Raw genomic sequence first — 21,014 nt, 5'->3', positions numbered from 1 at the left:
GCGATCAAGGCAGTTGGAGTTTTCAGACAAGCTGGCAGGTCAAATTAAAGCTCATGTGAATACAAGGCTGCCTCTACTTGCTAGATTTGAACTCACATGACTTAACTTGAAGTAGAGAGCACATTTTTGGGTTTGATTAAGACAGAGCTGCAATAAACGGCACAAGTTGTTTCCAGCCAAATAAGAATGAAGTAAACAAGTATGAGCGTGAGGTTCATAGTAATAAACTAAAATGAAAGTGTTTGTTTGTCTCTCGGTTTTGTTTAGTGGCATGTGAAAGCACAAATCATGAAAGGCCACTCACTTCTCTAATATACAGTTAACATTAAAAGCAGTAGAAGATTAAGGCCAGTACTTTGCCCTCAGTTACACTGTGTAAGATGAAGAGCATTGGAGCAATTAGGCCAGTGACCCAGAGCAGTGTAACTTGGATCGGAATCTGGCCCCAAGCAACTTGTGCAGGGTCATACAGTCAGTGCCTTCATCTATGAGATCTGTTTTCTTTTGTTGTTAGTCATGGAGACATAGGCAGTTCCACAGTCTCAGAGGCAGCTGTACTTGTTTATTCATCAGAAGAGAAAAACCATGCCATAAGAAGCTCCAGATCCTTTCCTGCTCCAAAATATGCCCCTTTAGTAATCAACAGGCTGGGAGTCTGCTGAAAAATGTCACTCTCTGTTTTCCAGCAAAACAGTACTGAGATAGCATCCTTCCAAAAATACACCACAAAATGGGTGTGAGTGCAGTCTGAAGTATGGTCAGAATTTCATAAGGATGCATAGATGCCTGACAATGCAGGCTTCTCCTGCTAAATGAATAAGGTACATGTGATAAATTGATCTGCTGTTATAGTAGTGTTTCTGATGTAGTTACTTGCTTTCAAAGTCTGGAATTCCATATAACTGAAGGTATGCATTATACGCAAATTCTAGTATATGTAAGTGTCTGTAAAGTTCATTTTAATTTTTAAATGACACTTAAATTAAGCTAGAAGATAGTTTAGAGCCTTTTACATCCCTTATTACCTTCTTTCCCTTTCAGCAGCTGAAAAATGCTCATTTTAATTAAAATTTGTTTTTAAAATGCATCTTGCAGTCAACACATGCTGAGAAGAGCCACTTACCACCCATGTACTGTAAGCTTGCTGTGCTGAACAAAATGGGAGCATTACTTTAATTAGTAGTAAATACTGTGGTGGCTTAGTGTTTGCGGTCTACTATGATGTCCTGTTTGATTTTTAAGAAGGTAGAATTGCACTAGCCTAGCTCTGATGGTCAGGGGCATGAAAACCAATGGTGTGCTAGTAGGAGTTGTAGTGCAGCTGTAGCTATTTTTGCCACACTGCAATTCTCCTTCCATAGAAGGTTGCAGAGAAACTTGTTTAGCTTCAACATGACAAGGTACAGTAAAAAATAAAACTACATCTTTAGTATAAGCAGTCTAAGAGAACTTTAGTGGGAACAGTATATCGGTATAAATCTTTTTGCATATATGAGTCACTGAGCAGACAGGATGAGGAGCAAGATGCTGATGTTTGGTGGTGTTATTTGCACTCGGTCTCAGCTTATCTGGCCAATTGAGTTTACTTGTTTTTGCTATTCAAGGGTCATAAAAGGAGATCCCACCACTTCTCCTCAGCTCTCTACCACAAAGGTTTGGTTAGTCCTTAGAGCATGGTAGGATCAGGAGCTCTGCATATCTTAGATAAGGGGAAAAGTAAGCATGATGGCATGTCAATTTAATCTTCTGGGCTAGGTGTTTTTTTAGTGTCTTACAGTTTTCCTAGTCCTTAGTGAAGACATGGGTACCCACACGATTATTCACAACCTTCCAGTGGCATATTTTTATCTGATAGTGAAAGTCCTCCTTTTTCATAATTTCCCCATATATTTTTTAACACAGTGAAAATTAAATTTTGTGTGTACATATGTGTGTTTAGCTTAGCATTTTACTGAGTTAACACTCCTCAACTTACGTGTAATAAAAATGTGAAAAGGGGAGGAAAAATTGGGTAATAGTGGCCCAGCCTTGTGGAACACCAAGTACTTTATAGAAGCATAGAAGCATCCAGTTTTCATATAAATTTTCTTCCAATAAATATCCATAAGGAGTAGGGGAAACTCTAAAAAGGTGTAATTGTATCAACAGAGACTTGCATCTATTTCCATTTTAGTACTCAGTCTATCAGAGAGTCTAGGTTTTTGGCTGCTATTGACTTTCTGAAAATGTGGTTTAGTTTTGAATAAGTATAAATACTAAATACTTTCAGGACATGAGGATACCCGATAAGAATTTAATCTTAGTGAAAGAATAGTCAGCCTTGCCATATTAGCCATTGCACAAAGTTTTGCTGATCAGATTTTCAGTCAAGTTTTGTCTTACGCTTTGGGTTTGTGAAACTCATGTGCCTCCACAATTCACTTTCAGCCATAGGTATGAATTGTTAGATATTTGCAGTCAAGTTTTCAGAAGCCCTCGAGTAACTCAGCTTAAATCCCATTGATTTCAGTAAGACTCTTCTAAATCATTTAGGTATTTCTGAAGATGTTACCAAATGTTACTTAAATTTTTGCTTCAGGTAAGGATGGGTCAAAATCAAAGGAAGAATTGGCACTGAATTGGAAGAATTGGCTGATAACAAAAGAGGACAAGTCACAGTGATATATCTGAATTTTCTTTATGGTAATAACAAAAGAGGAAACAATTATTTTGAGAAATTAGTTTAATGATGCAATTGAATGCATTGTTTATTTTTAATTAAAATTAATTTAATTACAGTTATTAAATAATTTATCTATAATTGCAGTTAGCAAAATATAAATTCATCCACATTCAAGCTTAAATGGTCCTGAGATGTTTGATCCTATTAATGCTTTCAGAAGAAACATTGTGGGGACAAGTGAAAAACTCTGAAGTATTTGACACAGAAATTCAGATAAATTGTTCTTGAAAAGTTTATCCTTTTTAAAGTGTCAGCCTAGAGGGTATTCCTGAGTCAGTGAGATGTAGATGTCTTTGCTATGGGAGTTCAGAAATTGTCTGCAGTGTAATACTTACTTTTTTCCCTCATGTTCTTCTTCTTGTTTATCTTTAGTGGGAATCTTGCAAATTATCAGAGGTTGCTGTTGCATCATGAGAATTGACGAATGTAATTTAGGAAATAATTACAAAAGGTAACTTCAGCTAGCTCTTAACTTCTGTGACCTCCCTCTCTAGTATCTGAAAACAATTAGACTCCTCCAGGGCAAAGTTAAATGTGAGAGCTAACTGTAGATACTCAGATTATCTGATTTATGAAACTGCCTTTCTTCACTGAATGGAGAGTGAGCCTGAGGAGACTAACCACCCAAGGCTGATGTTGGTCTTTGTTAGTATGTTCTTCTTTCTTAGCATAGTAAGAGTATCAGTGGTTTCCACAGTAGTACACCATATCAGTATTGCACATGAACATCGTTGTAGATCATATGTATAAAATCTTTTGAACAGTAGCCTTTGCTTTTGAATTAGAGGATGCATCTTTTGTATAAAATTTAGTCCAGGTGTAATTCCACAGACATCTGTGGTCTTATGGCAGGAGTGAATGCTGTTCCTGCTTTTTCCTTGTTACTATATCTACTGTTATTTTTAAGAAGCAAAGAAATGTTTGGGTTTTATTATCTTTAACTTTGAAAGGAGTACATATGGCCCAACAAATCCACCCTTGAGAATTTTGTATCTAAGCCAAAATTTATATTCCACAGAAATGTTATAATGGGACTATTTGATTTCTGCTTACTAATTATAGTAACCTTCTCTGTACAGATAAACTTAATTTCCTGTTTAACCTAATGTTGCATTCCATGTCAACTGAGAGAATGCTTGAGCCGTAAACCGAAGTCTTACAGTTCTGATGGCATAATCATATTCCAGAATATACCAGTGTAACTCTTCATTTGCTACTAATAGCTGTCAGGTTCGCCACACTTGCATTGTGTATTCCCATTGATGTTAGTAGAAAACATACTTATACACATCTGAGGAAACTAAGCCCCTGAAGTCCCATCTGCCCAAGATCTCAAAATACATGATAGTCGAGTGCTTTTGCTAAGGGCAAATGAGCATCTCAGTTAGTTAGTATTCAAGTTAGTATTCAAGTGAATGGCAAACCTTCAAGACTGTGCTGAATGCTTTTCTTTCATTATACACGGTCCTTCAGTTGCTGTACTGCACCTGTCAGGTAGCAACGGAGTCTCTGAGCTGTCTTTGTGAAGCGAGAGGCTGCTTGCAGAACAAGGTTTCAGTCCTGTAGTTGACAGCAGGCAGTGAGAAATGAGGCTTGGGAGAGAGCAGGGCACTGCTCGGTGGGAACTGAGAGCCTGCACATTTGTTGCTGTCAGTGGCAGGACTGAGATACTGGTCTGCTCCTGATTTGAATCATGGGACCACTTGTGGAGTACATTTGTTCTCCATGTGAGATGGAGGAAGAATTGAGTCCTTTGTAAGAGGCTGAGAGAAATTCTTTAATACAGAAACTAGACAATCTGGAGATTGCTCGGTGCTTTATGTAGGCACGGTTTGGGGCTACCCTCTCTGCTGAAGAAGACGGCTGTAGTAAAGGCACAATTTTGCTTGCAGAGTCTAGTTTTGTTCTCTTTGTTTTGCAATGTGGAATATTTCTGCTGAGGTCAATGGCGTAGATTAGTGGGAAACAGCTAAATTAAGCCTTGGGTTAAAACCAAGTAACAAGAGAATCTGAATGTATATGAACATTTCAAAAACACTCAGTAAATATAGATATACATGTTATAAATAAATAATGCTTTATTTTCAAAACTATTTTTTTAAATTTTGGACAGAGTGCACATTATCTTACTAGAAAATACACAACAGTAGTTTCAGACATGGGAAGGAAATGAGGAGAAGATTTAGAGGGGTTTATCCCTCTAACAGGATTTATAGAACCAGGCATTCTCTCTTTATCTAATGTAGGAATTGGTTTTACAAGGATACTTATTTAGAAAATATTCTTAAATATGCTTATATAAATATAAAAATCCATATTGGGAGTTAGTTTACCAGGATTCTGGGGAGAGGAGAGAGAGACATTTAAGAGTCTGAGACTATTCACTCATTTTTTTGTACATGAAAAGAAGCACAAATAAAGCATAAATGCTACTTATGTGGTTATGGATAGCAAGTTGAACTTCAAAATAGAAGAGCTATCCTGGAGAAGTGCCACTTACATGGTCTAACAAACAACAGCCTTGATTTGATAATTTTATAAAAGTTGTTGTATTTGTATTTCCTCTGTGTGATTTCATTGTCTCTCTTGAACAAGGCCTTGCAGTGTATACTGAAATTCTTGATATTCGGGTTAATTATTTGCTTGGTAGGGACATAATGTCCTGGTCCTGTAGAACAATTTTATATAGCTAGCAGTTGGACAGGGACCCATGCATCCCAGAGCTCAGGAGAAAAACATGATATTGTATTTTTGCTTAGTTAATTTTAAAGTATGCAGCTAATATATAATTTTCTGGCACTTTCCTGTCATTTTTGATGGTTATACAGAAAGAAGAATTCTCCCTCCTATTGAATTTTTGAGGAAATAAAATACCTGTAAGTTGGAGAATTCAGTCTGAATTATAACACTCAAATATTGTCAGTCTATATCAGTTTTCTAGAGTTACAAACATCATATTTTACCTTTATAGGGCTGATATATAACCAATCAGCTGAATTATCAAGACAAGGAAAGGTAGAAATTTTTCTGTTTCAGAAAGTGTAAAGATGTCCCTCTTCATTTTATGGGAGTTACTGTTTCTAAATACGTTGGTTTCAGTTGTTAGTATCAGTATCTAGTAAGAGGATTTCTTATGCAGTGGTACCTAGGTGCTCTTTATGAAGTTGATCTCCTCTCATCAAACATTTCTACTTCAAAAGGTCATAGCTAATGTCTCATTGTATTGAAAATGTTAACTTGAGAAGAACACTTTCTGTTTCCCCCAATGGATATGTTTTAAGATCTGAAAAAGGTGACATTTTAAAAAAATGTGATTTGTATTAAAAGATTTTGTTTGGCTTTTGGTGTGTTTATTACATGTGCTATTGGTATCTGTGTATAATGTAAACCTGATCTTTTGGGGTCTCAGAAATTGCTTTACCTTATAGTTTGTTCCTCTATGCCTCTCATCCTCATCTACATATTTTTTTATTTTCAGATATCTTCCCAGAATGTATTATGGATCCAGTGTTAGCTTTTAATTTTGTGCCATGTGGGTACAGTCTCACCTTGCTTATTTTCTGGCTCACAAAGCTTAGTCACATTTCCCTTATCAAATTCCTAGGTTTTCATGGAGCTGATGCTTCACTGAAGTAACTGCAGGGGTTAATACCTTGTGTGTCTTTGTAAAGACAGTACAGTGCAGCACTTAGTGCACTGTCTTCTGCATGACAGCAGCCCGGGTAAACACCAGACGATGTGAACCAGATGAGTGAAATTACATCAGTGTAGGAGAATATTATGGTGACATAGAAGTGGCATGATGACTGTTCCACTGCCTTTCCTCCCAGTTGCTGATCACGGGCTATCACCAGGGCTTCCTCGTGCTTTTGGCGTTCCCAGTTAGTTCAGTAGCTTCCGGGTGCCTTACCTGCCATAAAAATTTCAGCAACTTAGAGGCTGCTTTGAGTTGCTTTAGTAGTTTGGATGAATAGAACAGTTACCACTGAATCTAGGCTTTCTTTTTTGTAGCAAACTTTCAGTCCTGAGCCACAGGTCAGTGTTAGAGGTGGAGGTTCTTCAGCAGCTTGGCATGTTATGTAGGCTTAGTTTTCATTATTGTCTGTATAGTCCCCCTAAAATAGGTGTTTTGTATCACCTAGTTTTCCATCATCTTTATTTTTTCCCATCAGAAAGCCACTTTTCATCATATAAATGTCAAAAGATTTCATTTTTGGAAAGTGTCTTGAACTGTTTTCTTCTTTGTTGCTGATAGAGGTAAATTCAGAGGACAGTCAGCCATCAGATAGAATTTGAGTAGGACCTGTTATTTACTTTCCTGTTCCTCTACCAAGTTTTAATTGAGCCTTAAATGAGTGCTTTGACTTTAAGAAGTAGTGACATTTTCTTATTTTCAATTAAATTATTTGGGAATTGTTAGTTTCCATGACTTTTAACACTATGTTTATTTGAAATCTCTAAATATATGCATGTCTTTGGGAAAATTGAACTGAGGTTTTAAACAGATGTTTTTTGCAAATCATTGTGAAATCAAAGTTTAAGAAACTGCTGTTCCCAAGTCACCTCCTCAGCTTAGAATGTGGTAGCTAGACTAGTGAGCTCTTAGGATGTTTCAGTGTAACTTACAGCTGGAAAAGACAGGGTTGTAACTGGAAATAGCCATCACTAACAAGCATTCCATTGTTCATGTTGTGTTTTGTTTTAAATCTAGACCATATTAAATGCGAAGAGTTTCATCCTCAGATAAAGAAACTTCTTAATAGCAACCATTTCAAATGCAGGGACGAGCATGAGATTTACAAAGTACAGATTGACAGCCCAAAATGCCTTAATGTTTTTTACAAATCCTTTGGGAACATGTTTTCAAAGATCCATGGCAATGGTGTTGGCAGCCTAGGAGAGGCATAATAGTGATTTTTGAATGTCTGCTCCAAAAGCACCAGAAGTCCATGTTTCCCACACATGACTCTAAAAACACTGAAGATTTATCCCTGAGTACAAAGAAACTTAGAACCAGATGATTTGTCTTTGTCTGTACAACTGGAGATTTTCCCATGTGATGCCAAGAGAGGCAAATCTATCTATACATGTCGAGGGGGGTTCATAATGGATTTAAATGAAAATGTAAGTTACACTTCATTAAGCTGATGTAATTTGCATCTTGAGGGACAGAAGGACAAAGCCTTAGCAAGAAACACAGTTGACAAGAGATTTTAAAGTAATGCAAGGAAAAGCCATTTTGTCACTTTCTTCTCTTTTCTCTTGGTTGTTCTCCTGGCATGTTTGGGCTCTGTGATATAAAGCACATTTACATCACTTCAGGACTGTGTAACTTTCCACCACTACTTAGGACAGCTCTGAATTTGGTTCAAACAGACCCCCCCTTTATTCCAAATTCTGTTTAGGTATTTACATTTTTTCCACATACAAAATTAATAAATAATTTTTATCCAGATATTGGACAAATATCTGAATTGATTGAATCTAAACCCCATGAAGGGGAAATAGCAATCTGAAAAGTGTTCTTAATATTATATTAGCGTTCTTTGATGGTCATTCCCCCTAGTATCCAAGTCTAAATTGCAGATGAATAGTAATATTTTACAGCTATATTTTGTCATCCATGATTACTGAAGGGATACTTTCACAGCTCCAGCAGAGAAAAGAATTTCACCTGGCCCTGCCTTCTTTTAATTTCTCCAGATTTAATGGACATCATTGCAGTTGAATGAATATTTCACAAGTTTACTTCACACTGAGTACAAGCAATCACACTCATTATGGCTGTAATATTTGTAGTTTTTTCTCTGTTGATGGATGGCTATTATGTCATTGTATTCAGTCATTTGCAGGTTCTGTTTTCTGTGAATTTGTTTCTTGACTGCTGGATAATTTTTCATGCTTGCATAGTGCAGCAAGCTACATAGTTAATGCTGTGAAAGGTGGCATATTAGTGTTATGGATGGAGTTATGGGAAAGAGGGTGTGATTTGATTGCTGAATACAAATCGCATGAGTTCTAAATACTTAGGCGTTCTACTGCAGTGTGTCTGCTATACAACCTTTGAGCATGAACCCGTCTTTTTAATGTTTCCAAATGATGAATTACATTCAAACTATGGGAAATACAGAGGTATGTGTAGGGATTCTGTATCTTCGTTAAATGTGTATCATACGGCTTAAGTTAATTTTTTCCATTGTAAATGCTTAATAGCAGGAATGTATTTGCCAAGATAACATCAGAGTCATATAAGAAAGGTCATAGGAACCCAGAAATGTTATTATTTTATTGGTCTAATTTCATAAAACTCACTTCTGTGAGCTGTAAGTATGCTTTGAGAGTGGATTACAAAATAGCCCTTTCAGGATTTCTTCTGTGGATAACATAAACTGTTTGTCTGTGAAATGAAAAATCAGTAGGCACGTACTCCCTTGCCCTGCTGTGAAGTTCTGCATTTTTAGAACTAAGGAAAAAGAATGATCAAATATTCTAAAATTACAAAAATTCAGTGATTGTGAATGCTCAGTAACTACCAATCAGAGGTTGTGTTAAGGTTCTTCTCCACCATCCTTCCACTGCTGCAGATGTAATGGTTCAGCTTGTTTTGAGTGACGAGGCAAATTAAAAAAAAACCACATCCTTTTCCAAATCTTTTCAGTGTGGGCTTATCAGTTTCCAAGTCTTATCATTTGTCTCCAATAGTGACAGATGAAAGCCATGAATGTTCAATGGGAATTTTTTGCCCTTTTTTTCCCATTCAGAGATAATTTGTGTAAGTAGAAGATATAATGAGGATACTAAATTAAGTGTGTCTGTGTATATAAATAAAATCAGTTTGTTACCCATTTGCCAGCATTTTGGCTCAGCTGCAGCAGTGACTATCATAACCACTTTAAAATTGATTAGGCAATTTAACTTGAAATTTAACTCTGGATATGGGAGAGAGAGATAAGCCTGTGAATAGGAGCATAAAACATTAATCTTGCAGTTCTCTAGCTGATCTCAGTAAAGCTGGTGTGTTGTATTTATTCTTTGGCTTTGAAGAAATTTAAAGTCTGATGCTTCCAGTGTGACATACACACACAGGAGTGGTCTTTGACTTCTTATTATATGGGTCAAGAATCACTGGGCCCTTTTGCTTGTTCTGAAAGTGAACTGTTTTTTTTGTTAGAACAGAGGTGTTTCTGCAGCACACAGGGATGACATGCCTCGTTTTTTTGGCAGGGGAGACCAGGTTTGTTTAACTACTAACTCTTCTATAAGTTTCTGCCCAAAAGACACCTGAAAGCAGTGTTTCTGTCCAGTCCCGCAGTGGCTTCCAGTGTTGAAGCAACATGAATATGCAAAATGAAGTAGCCATTTTAGTTGGAAGCTGATCTATTTTAATTTGATATGAAGCTGTTCAGAGCAACATTTCCTATGCTACTTTCATTTTCAATTTTTGTCTGTATTGTGATGCTTCATCAAAGAAAGATCAGTTTAGCCTCAGTGAAGTAGCAAAGCGACAAACATAAAAGCAGCCAGTTCTAAGGCCTTCTCCACCTGTTTTCACATCCATAAGAGTAGTAACTTCCTTTCAGCTGGAGTTTTGGAGTACTTTAGGGCAGCTATATGCTGGGTTTGAGTAAGTTCAGCTGCTATTTCTTCTTTTAGTAGACATCCTATTTCCTGAAGTTGATCTATTCTTTAAATTGATCCTGGTATAAAGAAGTGGACATGCTTTCCAGTATGAAAACCAATTCAAAATATTCACCAAAGCACAAGTGGAAAAAAAGGCAAAGTACAAACGTGCTACCATTTTAGTCAGTTATATCTGTCAGTTTTTCATCTCCGTGACATATATTTCACTTACCACACACGTGAATTTTCTAGTTTTAGCTAGTGGGTAGGCCACTAAGCAGTCTTTTGTAGCAGCCAGTATTTTTAAGTGGTTTGGTTGACAATATTATCAGACCCTAGTTGAACCCCCACTTTGAAAGCAGATAGTAGTATCTTCTTAAACACCTGACTTACAAGTTCAGCTCAAAGTTACCCTTCTGCTATTGAAAATTCTGCCCAGTCTTACTATTTTGTCTTATAAGTATCTAACTATATATTATAGTAGTTGTAATGCTTTTATAATATTGATAAACTCTAATGGAAACATTCCATGTTATGTAGTTGTTATAAGTGATGTGCCTACATTACCAGACTGGATAGGATATTCTGACTCTCCTTCTGTGCTGTCCTGTCCTCTTCATCTCTTTCTAGTTAATTACGGTGCAGTGATGTCAAGCACTGTATCTCACATTTTTATGTCATGTTCCAGTACATCTCAGGACAGAATGCTGTTCCTAAGATCGAAAAGCGCTAGTTTTTGCAGGACCCAGATTCTGAGTTAGAGCTTATGCTTTACAAGAGAATGCTTCTTCAAAATTTCTTGGTGGTCTGAATGCTAGGGTGTGTGCTGTGTGGTCAAAGCTGGTCTAATACCTGCATGTTTGGTTCCTAGGATCAGTCAAATTTAAGAGAGCACGAGCATGCTTTTCATGCTCTGTCCTTTTTTTCCTTGTTCCCATGCAACGGTACACCAATTGCTATTCAAAAGTCACTATTTACCAATACTCACTGAATCATCATCCTCCATGTTAATACTATGTATCATTATCAGGTTCCTATTTCTGCCTGTCAGCTCAATGGATTTGGACATTCAGGTCTACACAAATATGTATCAAAATATAAGTATGCATTACAAATATCACAGATACTTCATATTCTAAATAGAAGGGAAACTGGAGTATTGTTTGTTGGTGATGGTTGTGAGGTATTTTACTTTCTTATTTCATATTCTGTTTGTATTTCAAAATCTGTAAAATTTTTTTTTTCCACTTTCAAAGAGCTTTAAAGATTTCAGAAAAGTGTTTATTTTGGATTTGTTCCATCACAAAAAAAGGATAGCTTAGCACTTAGTAATGCAAGATTTCTTTTTCTGACATATTAAAAATGTTGCTAAAAATAACCTGGAGATTTTCTGCTAGACATTTACTTAAACTATTTGTTCACTTCTTAAGCAAAGAATGTAAAAGGATCAGGAGCGCAGACATCTAAAGTTGTATGCCAGACATTATTTTCAAGAATTGTACAAAAAACAATACCCATTTACAGAAACACTTTTGCTCTTTGACTGTAATCGATGTGCTCCAAAAATCTCTTTTCCCCTCTTACTTTTTGGTAGTGCTCATTACTGCTTTGCACGTCTCCTGAAGCTTAAACTACTTGGCTGTTTGTAACATGGCTGGGGCCCATAGTTATGGAGTATAGAAGCTCACTTTTGAAGCAAAGAAGTTGCACGTTAACGTATTGTGGATATATATATGGCTTGAATTTCCTGACTGCATGTCTGTTCAGGTCTTTATTCAGTTACTCAGTGTGCTGGGATCCAAGTCTGTCCAGCTCTCCAGGAGGTCTGAGAACCTCAGCAGCGTCACTCCATCTTCTCTTAAACGCAGAGCCTCACTCCTGGAAGAGTGATCATATGTAGCCTTTTCAGTGTACCTGGTAGAGCTTTCAGTCATTTTTCAAACACAAAATGCTTACAAAAGAAAGCAATGCCATTTTCTCCCTGCTGGCTTTCTGAAATCTCATGTTGGGAAAAGCACTTACCATGTATTTCATATGAACAGAAAGCTATCAGTAATGACTGGTATTTCTGAGTCTATTGCAGCCAGTGCAGCTGTTGAAAATGTCATTGTGGATGGCACGAATAGGGTAGGATTTTGAGCAAGATCATGCACCATCTGACTTTGATATTAGTTGAAAAGGAAAAAAAAAACCAATAGGATGTTTGAAGAATAGACAACCTGTTGGATGTTAAATGCATAAAATGGAACAAAAATAGAAAAATGTTATTATTGGTTCTTGAAATCATCAGTAAAATTACTTTATTCAGAATACTAGCTGGAAATCTATGGATTTCGCAGACTCTGTGATTGAATTTCACATATCCATGAGGAGAATTTTGAACAATCAGGCCAACCTTAATATTGAGCTGTTGTTATAATTTTTGGACAGTGTATCTTGAGAGGTTGAAATGTCCCGAATGTTTTCCAAGTCAAATTTTTATTATTATTACTGACTAGACTCACCATCTGTGTCCAGTTTGTTATCAGTTATGATGGATAATTTTTTCTTACCTTTTTCTATAATTGGATGTGACTAAAAATAATTCTGAAAATGTGTTGCCTCACATCTCTGCATAGGCTTCCTGTCTTCCTCATCTGGGCAGAATCTGGGAGCTTTCCTCTCATTCTTACACAGACATTAGCCTTGTTTTTCTCCTTTGTTTCTTTCTATTCTTATCTATGTTTGATTTTTTTTTTTTTTAATGCTCTGTTTCTTTACTCCTTCTCTTACATCACCTCTATTTTTTCCTTTTTACCCACTCATTTTTCTCATCTTTCTGCTTTATTTATTGTTTGTTCGCTTTTGACTTGCGTCTTACATAGTGCAAGATCACCTAATATATCATCTGAGTTTTAATGTTCTACTCTGCTACAATGCTCTGCTCTAGGAATGCTCTACTACAATGTTGGCTTGGGAACTAAGGGAAGACCTGATTTTAGAACCTGTGATGCTTTTGGGGGTCAATGGTCATTTGTTCATCTACCATATGCACATAGAGAAATTAGAAAAAACTTCCCAAGAAAACTGCAGAGTCTCAACTGGGCAAATAGAATAGAGAGAATAAAGACCAGAAAATGAAATGGGTGTGTATGTCCCTTTTACTGTGGCTCAACAAAGTGATCACTGTTAACTGTTTCATTGCAAAGGAGACAGTATTTTATGTATGTGCATACCTATGTGTATATACATACACCATCTATAAACCTTGAAGAGATTGGTTTTACTTTGTGCTTGAAAAATAGGTTTAGGATGAATATGATTTCTATTTGTATTTATTTCACTGACAGGTATGGATAGGGCCCTTATGTGAACTGTGGATGTGCTGGCATCTTAACTAAACATTGTAGCACCAGAGAGCTTCAGATGTTTATTCTCAAACTGCAACTGCACACAGTTGTGATACTAGCCAGTCTATGCAGCCTGCTTACATGTTATTAGTGTTTATTCACATGAGGAACTTCATCCCTTTCCAATATTTCCTGTCACTGACATTGAGACTTGAATAATTGTACCTCATAGTTGCTGCTGGGTATCACCTATGAGACTTCGTGAAAGGCTGTTCAGAGATGTGAATGTATTGGAGCACAGAAAACAGATACCTAATAGGTCTTTAACTGAATGAATCATGCTTATTTTTTATGCAGGGAATAAATCACAAGATAGTGGGATTGCAGAGATGGAGGAACTTCCAGTCCCACACAACATCAAAATAAGTAACATCACATGTGATTCCTTCAAGATTTCTTGGGACATGGATTCTAAATCCAAGGACCGCATTACTCATTACTTCATCGATCTCAACAAGAAAGAAAACAAGAATTCCAACAAATTTAAACACAAGGTAATTTTAATTTAAAAATCAAGGTGGAAATACTTGATTTTAAATAGTTGAATCTCAGTGTTTTATTAACCTTTCAAAGCCAGACCGTGGGAAACAAGTATTGGACATCCAGCAAAGGTGGGTTTTCACTAATCTGATTGACTTTTTTTTACTCAGAATACCTTCTCCGTCTCTAGCTTATGTGCGTGTACACACAAATACATTTGTTTCATAGAGAACTGAACATTACCTTTTCTATTTCATTTGAAAACAGTTTTGGAACCTGTACAATGTATTGCAAGAAAGACATTTTTATTCCTGACTAGTTCTTAATCATTATTTAAACAATTTATGTATTCTGTGTATTCATTATTTAATATTCATTATTTGAACAATTTATGTATTCTCTGTGCCTGTCCTTGTTCAGTGACAGACTCATGAGAGCAACACATGTCATTTCAACAGAAGAGTCACAAATTCTCATGCACTTCCAGGAAGGCTTCCAGCAATTTTAGTTTGTGGCATTCAGCACTGTGACCTGAATATTCATCTGGCCTCTTTCCTCAAGCCACTGATGCAGGGACATATTGAATGCATTGCAGAATCTGTACTTATCAAATCTGGCAAAATTTGCTTTGACCTCAGAATAGTTGAAATACTGAGATGTCTAGAGAAACGTGGAATGAGATAGAAGATAAACAACACAATCATCTGCAAATTTAAAAACCATGTTGGCAATATCTCTAAAAGATAAGGTGTGCCAAGGCACAAAGAATCATCCAGACAAATATGAGAGCTCTATTTCTATCAACACCTAAATTACTATTGGTTTATAAGCCAGTGGGATAACCAGGAAATATTTCCACCAATTTCTCTGAGTCTTTTTGTTGTGAGAGTATTTTTCCTGTGACTTCTGTTAATAGCAGGTGTATAATTTTCACGTTTCCTTATTTGACCTTTTTTTTTAATGTGGTTGGAAGTAACATATGCATTAAGTGTAATGAAAAATCACTTACTACTGCTTGAAATCAAGAATTTTACATGTTTGGCCAAGATGCTGCAGTTGCCAGGAACCAGCATGTGAAGCACTACCAAATTCAATGTTATAATAGGCATTTATTATGACCCATTTTTAATTTATTACAATTAAAGTAGGGTAGCAAATAAAGTAGGGTATGTTTGACATACACTGACAGCCTTTGAATTTGAATTCCCATTTTATACTGCAGGAATAAATACACCTTCTAATGTAAATGCTTACTGGGATAGATTCTTTTTAATTTCTTTCATTTTATTAATCTACATGTTTTTCATTCATGTGCAAACTGGTGTAAGGTTGTAAAATTTGTTTCTGTAAAAGGTAGAGCCACCCTAGCAGATCAAACACTATATACACTTCAAAATCTATATCATGGTGATGAGACTAGCATTAAAATGGAGAGAAAAAAAAGGATATTGGTAGTGTAATATAGATAAGCCATTAGATTTATTTTGTTTTTCTCAGGCATTCCCTAGCTTTTTACTGTAATGAAGTGTTTAGTCAAAGGAGAGAGGTAGTTGGTTTTGTAAGAACAGGAGACTAAAGTCTATCAATTAAAATGATAAATAAGTTGGATGTCTTGTCAGAATTAACTTAAAATTTCTTGGTACTAATTGTGTTAGGGTTTTTTGTTGTGGCTTTTTTTTTTTCCCCTGGCCAGAATGATGGAAATCCAGACAGCAGACAGGGTGGGCAAGAGAACTGCACAGACTGAGTACACTAACAACTATCTGTGCCAGAGCACATATGTGTTTGCTTTCATGCATCTTTAGTACTAAATAATTTTTAACACACTTTCTAAAATGAGCTTTTGTTGAGAAATTAAAACTTGCTCACATTCAAAATTTGCTCTAAACCTAGTATGGTTGGAGACAAGCATCCTTCCTCCCTGTAAGGTTAGTTATACGAGTTGCACAGCTGAAGCTCAGCAGCAGACCTGCTGGGTAGGGAGCTGATAACCTGGCAACTGCAGCACCAGGGACTGAATCCTCCCAGAATCCGGAGGGAACTGAATCAGCCCCCACCCATCCATTGCCTTCATAACAAAGCTGTTGTATAAAGGTGAAGGATATCACTGCCCCTTCTCCTCGCAGAGCTTTTTAGAAAGAAAAGAGTGAGCCCTACCACTTAGTTATAAAAAAAGAGCATTGGGAGTTACTCTCAGGAGTCATCCAGCAGTCAGGCTGTGGAAGGAGACAGGCATCTTCAGGGAGGAAAAAATCATCCTTACTTAGCTTACGGGTAGGGTAAATCACTGTCTGCAAGTGTCTGTCTCTCTCATAGGTGATGAGCCCGGATGACCAGCTTGAAATATTTTCTAACTTGTAGAGAGTTAGTGTTAAGTCTCAGTTTGCTCACATGGCTGCAAGCAATGACTTGGGATAGAGACTTAATCTGATAGATAGATGCTGTACCTCAGGAAAGGGGGCTGTTTGTTTCCATGTGTACCCAGGAAAGCATACATGAATGATTCATCCTTTCAATACTTTTTCTGTTGGCAAATATATAAAGTATATTCAGCATATTTAGGGTGCATATATTTTTATTATTTATTACTATTATCATATCTGTGAAGAAGGAGGTTTGTATTGGTAGCAGTATGTAAAGACTAGCATTCTAATAAGACTTTGTCTTTTTCTCAATGCAATTTGCATACCTCCCTTTTTTTTTTTAAGACATGGAAGTATGTTTATTTTCATGTAATAGGAGATGAGGCTCAGTTATTTAGCAAAACTAGGACTAGAACCTGCGTGTGCTGAGTTCCCACACTGTGTCCTATGAGCAGACCTGGCAAAGGGAAGGATAAGATGAAATGAGAGAAAGCTGAAAATTGAAAGCTGCTTCTTCAGCAACAAAAAGGGACTGCAAAGCAGGCATCTTTTCCCAAAAAAGAGAGAGAGGTAGTGTGACTTGTATACACTGCTGCTTAGTTATTCAGTGCTTCCAGGTTATTCTTGGAAATTATTGCCATCTAGGTACCTTTAGAGTTGTCTGGTGGGTGCTGGTGGTGGAGCAGCCATCTGCCACTCCCGAATCCTGGCTGTCCTTGAGCTGGTGTATAACCTCCTTTGCACTTCTTTGGGGTCTCAGACAGGAATGAGAGCTGAGTAGAAAAGAGATGAAAGGAAGAAATGGAGAATCTCCAGAGAAATTTCAACGTGAACATTTGAACATTTTTTTCCTGAGGTGTCAGTAGAGCGATCTTAAAAAAAAAAAAGTGTTTGCTTAGAAAAAGAACAACAGATTACGAAAAGCATCATATCTGCCCCTCCTCCCCAGCTGTGCAAGAGATAAAACCCTCTATTTAATGTGATTTTAGGTAGTCTGCTCCTTTTTTGGTACAGTTAGAAGAGTTTCCTGATACACAGCTGGAAGGTAAAGCTTTGACACATGGGGGCAATGAGGCTTTTAATGTTACATGAAAAGTGACAAAATTAATGGGGGAAAAAAACACCACTGGGTTGTGGGCACAGAGAGCTGACCCAGGTGGGGGCAGTTCTTACCATAGCCAAAGAAAAGCTGACAGGAAGACTGATGACTGTAACTCTAGCAGCTGCTGTGTGCATTAGCAGTAGCAAATTCAGTCCAGTGGGATGCCTCTGCAATATAGTTCCAGGGTGGTAGCTTTAAATGGCATTTGAGGTTTCTTTTATTTTTCCTTGTAATTTTTCTCTATCTTTTATATAGTAGTTATTTCAGAGTGCACAACTGAATCTTTTAGAGAGAAAGTTTTCTCCCAACTGTTATTTGGTTTAAATGAGAATTAGCAAAAAAGAAATCATGACAGCAAAGCCTTACCCTTGATTATCTGTCAATCACATTTCAGTTCTTGTAATATCATAAGCTGCTAATTTTACAGTTTCTTAATACAGAAACTGAAGAATATTTTTTGCTGACAGAAAAGCAATAAAAGAAATATTTTTCCATTACAGAAGACAAGCAAAAAAAAGATCTTTCAAGTCTTGCTTACAGATCACAAAGAGAAAATGTCTCTTTTCTATTTCTTTTTTTCCTTAAGGGACTCCTGTGCTAGTATTTATAGGTGGACAGCTATGGATGTTATCTAAAATGCCCACTTTTCACATGGTAGCCATCTTACTATTCTGTGATTACTGATAACTATTCAAAAGTAAATACCTCTCTCACTCTATCACAGATCCTCGGGTACACCGTGCGGAGAATCATTCAACTCCACTGTGAGTCCTTTCACCCACAGTTCTAGCATAAACTGTCCAGTTCTTCAATTTTTTCTTCCCCTTGGTGGTCTGTGCTGCAGTCTTTGGTACTGTAGAAATTAGGTATTTCAACAACAACAAGCAGCTATTCTTTGTTGCACTGTGGTGCCATACACTGGAAGAGCAAAACAGAGTATCTATCTGAAACGGTGGCAGGGTGGAAAGCAAGAAGTGCAGTGACAGGCACAAACTATCTAGCTGTATGTTTGGCTTGTTCTGGCCCTTCCTGTACATAAGGGTATTTTGATACATGTAAGACATACAAAGTTACTCTACAACGCGTTTAATTTCCTCTGTTGAAGTTTGCTTTGGAATATATCGACAGCAATGTAGGTGGACTGAATCACGGCAGGAGAAATTTGGTTTGGTACAGTGACTGAAAGTCAGTGGTAAACTGACTGAAAGAGAACAATGGCAATGAGAGCCCAAGAAGCTCTTAAATTAAGATATCCTTGTGCTCAGTAGCGTGTCTTTCTCGGTTTCAATACTTAAGCACAAATGGCCCTAGTCTGAATTATATATTTGGGCTATATATAATAGTATCAGTCTGTTGTCACGTGGAACCAATAATATGCTCATACATGCAAGTTATCACCCTAACTCTCAGAGCAGACCTTAGGCCATTGTCCTTGGCCACCCTGTTAACTTCGCTACACCAATGGACTGTGAGAAGTAACTAAGGTTTAGACAAGAGCCAGGGGTTGGGAATTACGTTGCAAAAACAATGAAGGAAGGTGTGGTGGGTTGGTTTGGTTGCACTGCTGACTTGTATGTTGTTTTGTCTTTTTGTTTCCATCAGGATGTACCCACTAAATTGGTGGCCAAAGCTGTTCCTTTGCCTATGACAGTCCGTGGGCACTGGTTCTTGAGCCCAAGAACAGAATACACAGTAGCAGTGCAGACAGCATCAAAGCAAGTTGATGGGGATTATGTTGTTTCTGAGTGGAGTGAAATCATCGAGTTTTGCACAGCAGGTAATGTTGCTGAGGAAACATGCACCACAGGATGTATGCAATTAACACTAGGTTTGCTGCCTGAGTGGGTTAGCCATCTACCAGTGCCAACTAGGCTGGTAGAGTTATAATAGTCACACCTGGAAACTGAAATTCTAACTTTAGGCTTTGTAGTATGTGCTTAGGCCTGGTGTGTTAATGAGAGGCAGCTGGAGTCCCCCTTTTTTCCGCAATAGTTTAGCTGCCCCAAAGTGCTGTGCCTGGCACTACTGCTTGTCCCAGGCTAGGAAACGAGACTGGTGAACCGAAGTGGAGCAGGGCCGCTTGTGTGCCTGTTGCTGGCTACTAGCACCTGTGGAGACAAGACAGACTGGCAGCTCCCTAACAGACAGCTTGCTTAAGACATGCTGCTGCTCTCCCTTCTCTGCGTGCTGCAAAGCCTGAGCACCACCAACACCCATCTCGAGCATCAATTTAGCCTGTCATTGATTTATAAGTCACATCCTTTGGGATGTTCATCACCTAGTGCCAATGTGCTTGCCTGTGTGAAAGCTGAGTGCTGAAGCAAGCTCTCTATGAATCCCATGTTGGTTGAGATGCCATTTAGGCTGGGTCCTAAGCATGCTTTTTTAGTTATGATGTGAATTGTTATTGGCTCACAACCGGGTACGTTGTAGCAAACAGTTTATCAAATGATAAGCCAGAGAGGGCAGTTCTCAGCTCCTCTGCAGTCCCAAATACAAGGAAACCAGCTCTAACACAGGAAATCCTGAGCTGAAAGTTGCAGTAGGCTTGCAGAGTATTCGTGGGGAAAGGAAGGGGGAGAATCAAACATGCATGTTCCTGCCATTTGTCTGTTGCCACTGCTGGAAACTGGTGCTGGGCTATATAGTTTCTGTATGCTGCACGATACAAGGTATGTTACTGAGGCTCTGTTCCCAATTTTAAGTCTGCATGTCTGTGTAGCTTTTGGACAGTATTGTGGCTTTTCCTGCTCCCCATACTAGCAGATTGTCTTTTCTTTCCAGATTATTCAAAAGTTCACCTAACACAGCTATTGGAAAAAGCTGAAGTGATTGCAGGCCGTATGCTTAAACTGTCTGTTTTTTATCGGAATCAGCACAAAGAATACTTTGATTATATCAGGTAAGAAGGTAAACACATGCAAAATTGTTTGGCAAATTAAGGGAGTAATGAAAATAAGTAAATGGAGGCAGCTGTGCTAAAGCTAGAGCAGAATGTCTGTATGCTTTATTGCCAGTTCAGAAGAAAGGAAAAAATAAAATGTAACTAATTTCTTCCACCTTGCTTAACTCAGTACTTCCATTAGGCAATAAATGGTTGCGTTTTGAAGCAGAAACCGAAGTACTCACAGGGTCTTCAACCTGATTAAAGTGTCTACATGTGTGTAGGTATTTGCCTGAACCTAGGAGTTTCACTTCAAATATTTGCTCTCCACATACAACCACCCCATTTCTATGCCCAAATGTAGTAATTGGGGCTCTCCAATCCAAATGTTAATTTAGAGATCGTGTGGGGAGGGGAGAGGGGGGGATGTTTAGAGAATTTTACAACACTGTGC

General features: G+C 37.6%; 2 protein-coding genes across 6 annotated transcripts in view; one reads left to right on the top strand and one right to left on the bottom strand.

Moving 5' to 3' along the window:
• Positions 1-21,014, top strand: part of PHYHIPL (phytanoyl-CoA 2-hydroxylase interacting protein like) — a 40,682-nt gene that overhangs the window by 15,503 nt on the left and 4,165 nt on the right. The window contains exons 2-4 of the mRNA XM_072871182.1: positions 14,029-14,225; positions 19,279-19,453; positions 20,461-20,578. Coding sequence (XP_072727283.1) covers positions 14,029-14,225; positions 19,279-19,453; positions 20,461-20,578 — 490 coding nt within the window. The remainder of the gene's footprint in view (positions 1-14,028; positions 14,226-19,278; positions 19,454-20,460; positions 20,579-21,014) is intronic.
• FAM13C (family with sequence similarity 13 member C) overlaps positions 18,515-21,014 on the bottom strand; it is a 63,331-nt gene continuing 60,831 nt past the window's right edge. For 2 of the 5 annotated variants that reach the window (XM_072871177.1, XM_072871181.1), the window contains one exon: positions 18,519-18,594. In XM_072871177.1, the coding sequence (XP_072727278.1) occupies positions 18,548-18,594 (47 nt within the window). In that variant the 3' untranslated portion in view covers positions 18,519-18,547. Of the gene's footprint in view, positions 18,595-21,014 lie in introns of all 5 variants that reach the window. The other 3 variants (XM_072871178.1, XM_072871180.1, XM_072871179.1) reach the window with 3 other exon arrangements.

Source organism: Ciconia boyciana, chromosome 8 (genome assembly GCF_034638445.1).
Source record: "Ciconia boyciana chromosome 8, ASM3463844v1, whole genome shotgun sequence".
Lineage (NCBI taxonomy): Eukaryota > Metazoa > Chordata > Aves > Ciconiiformes > Ciconiidae > Ciconia > Ciconia boyciana.
The sequence above is the reverse complement of the archived record's forward strand: the minus strand, read 5'-3'. Positions and strand labels throughout refer to the sequence as shown.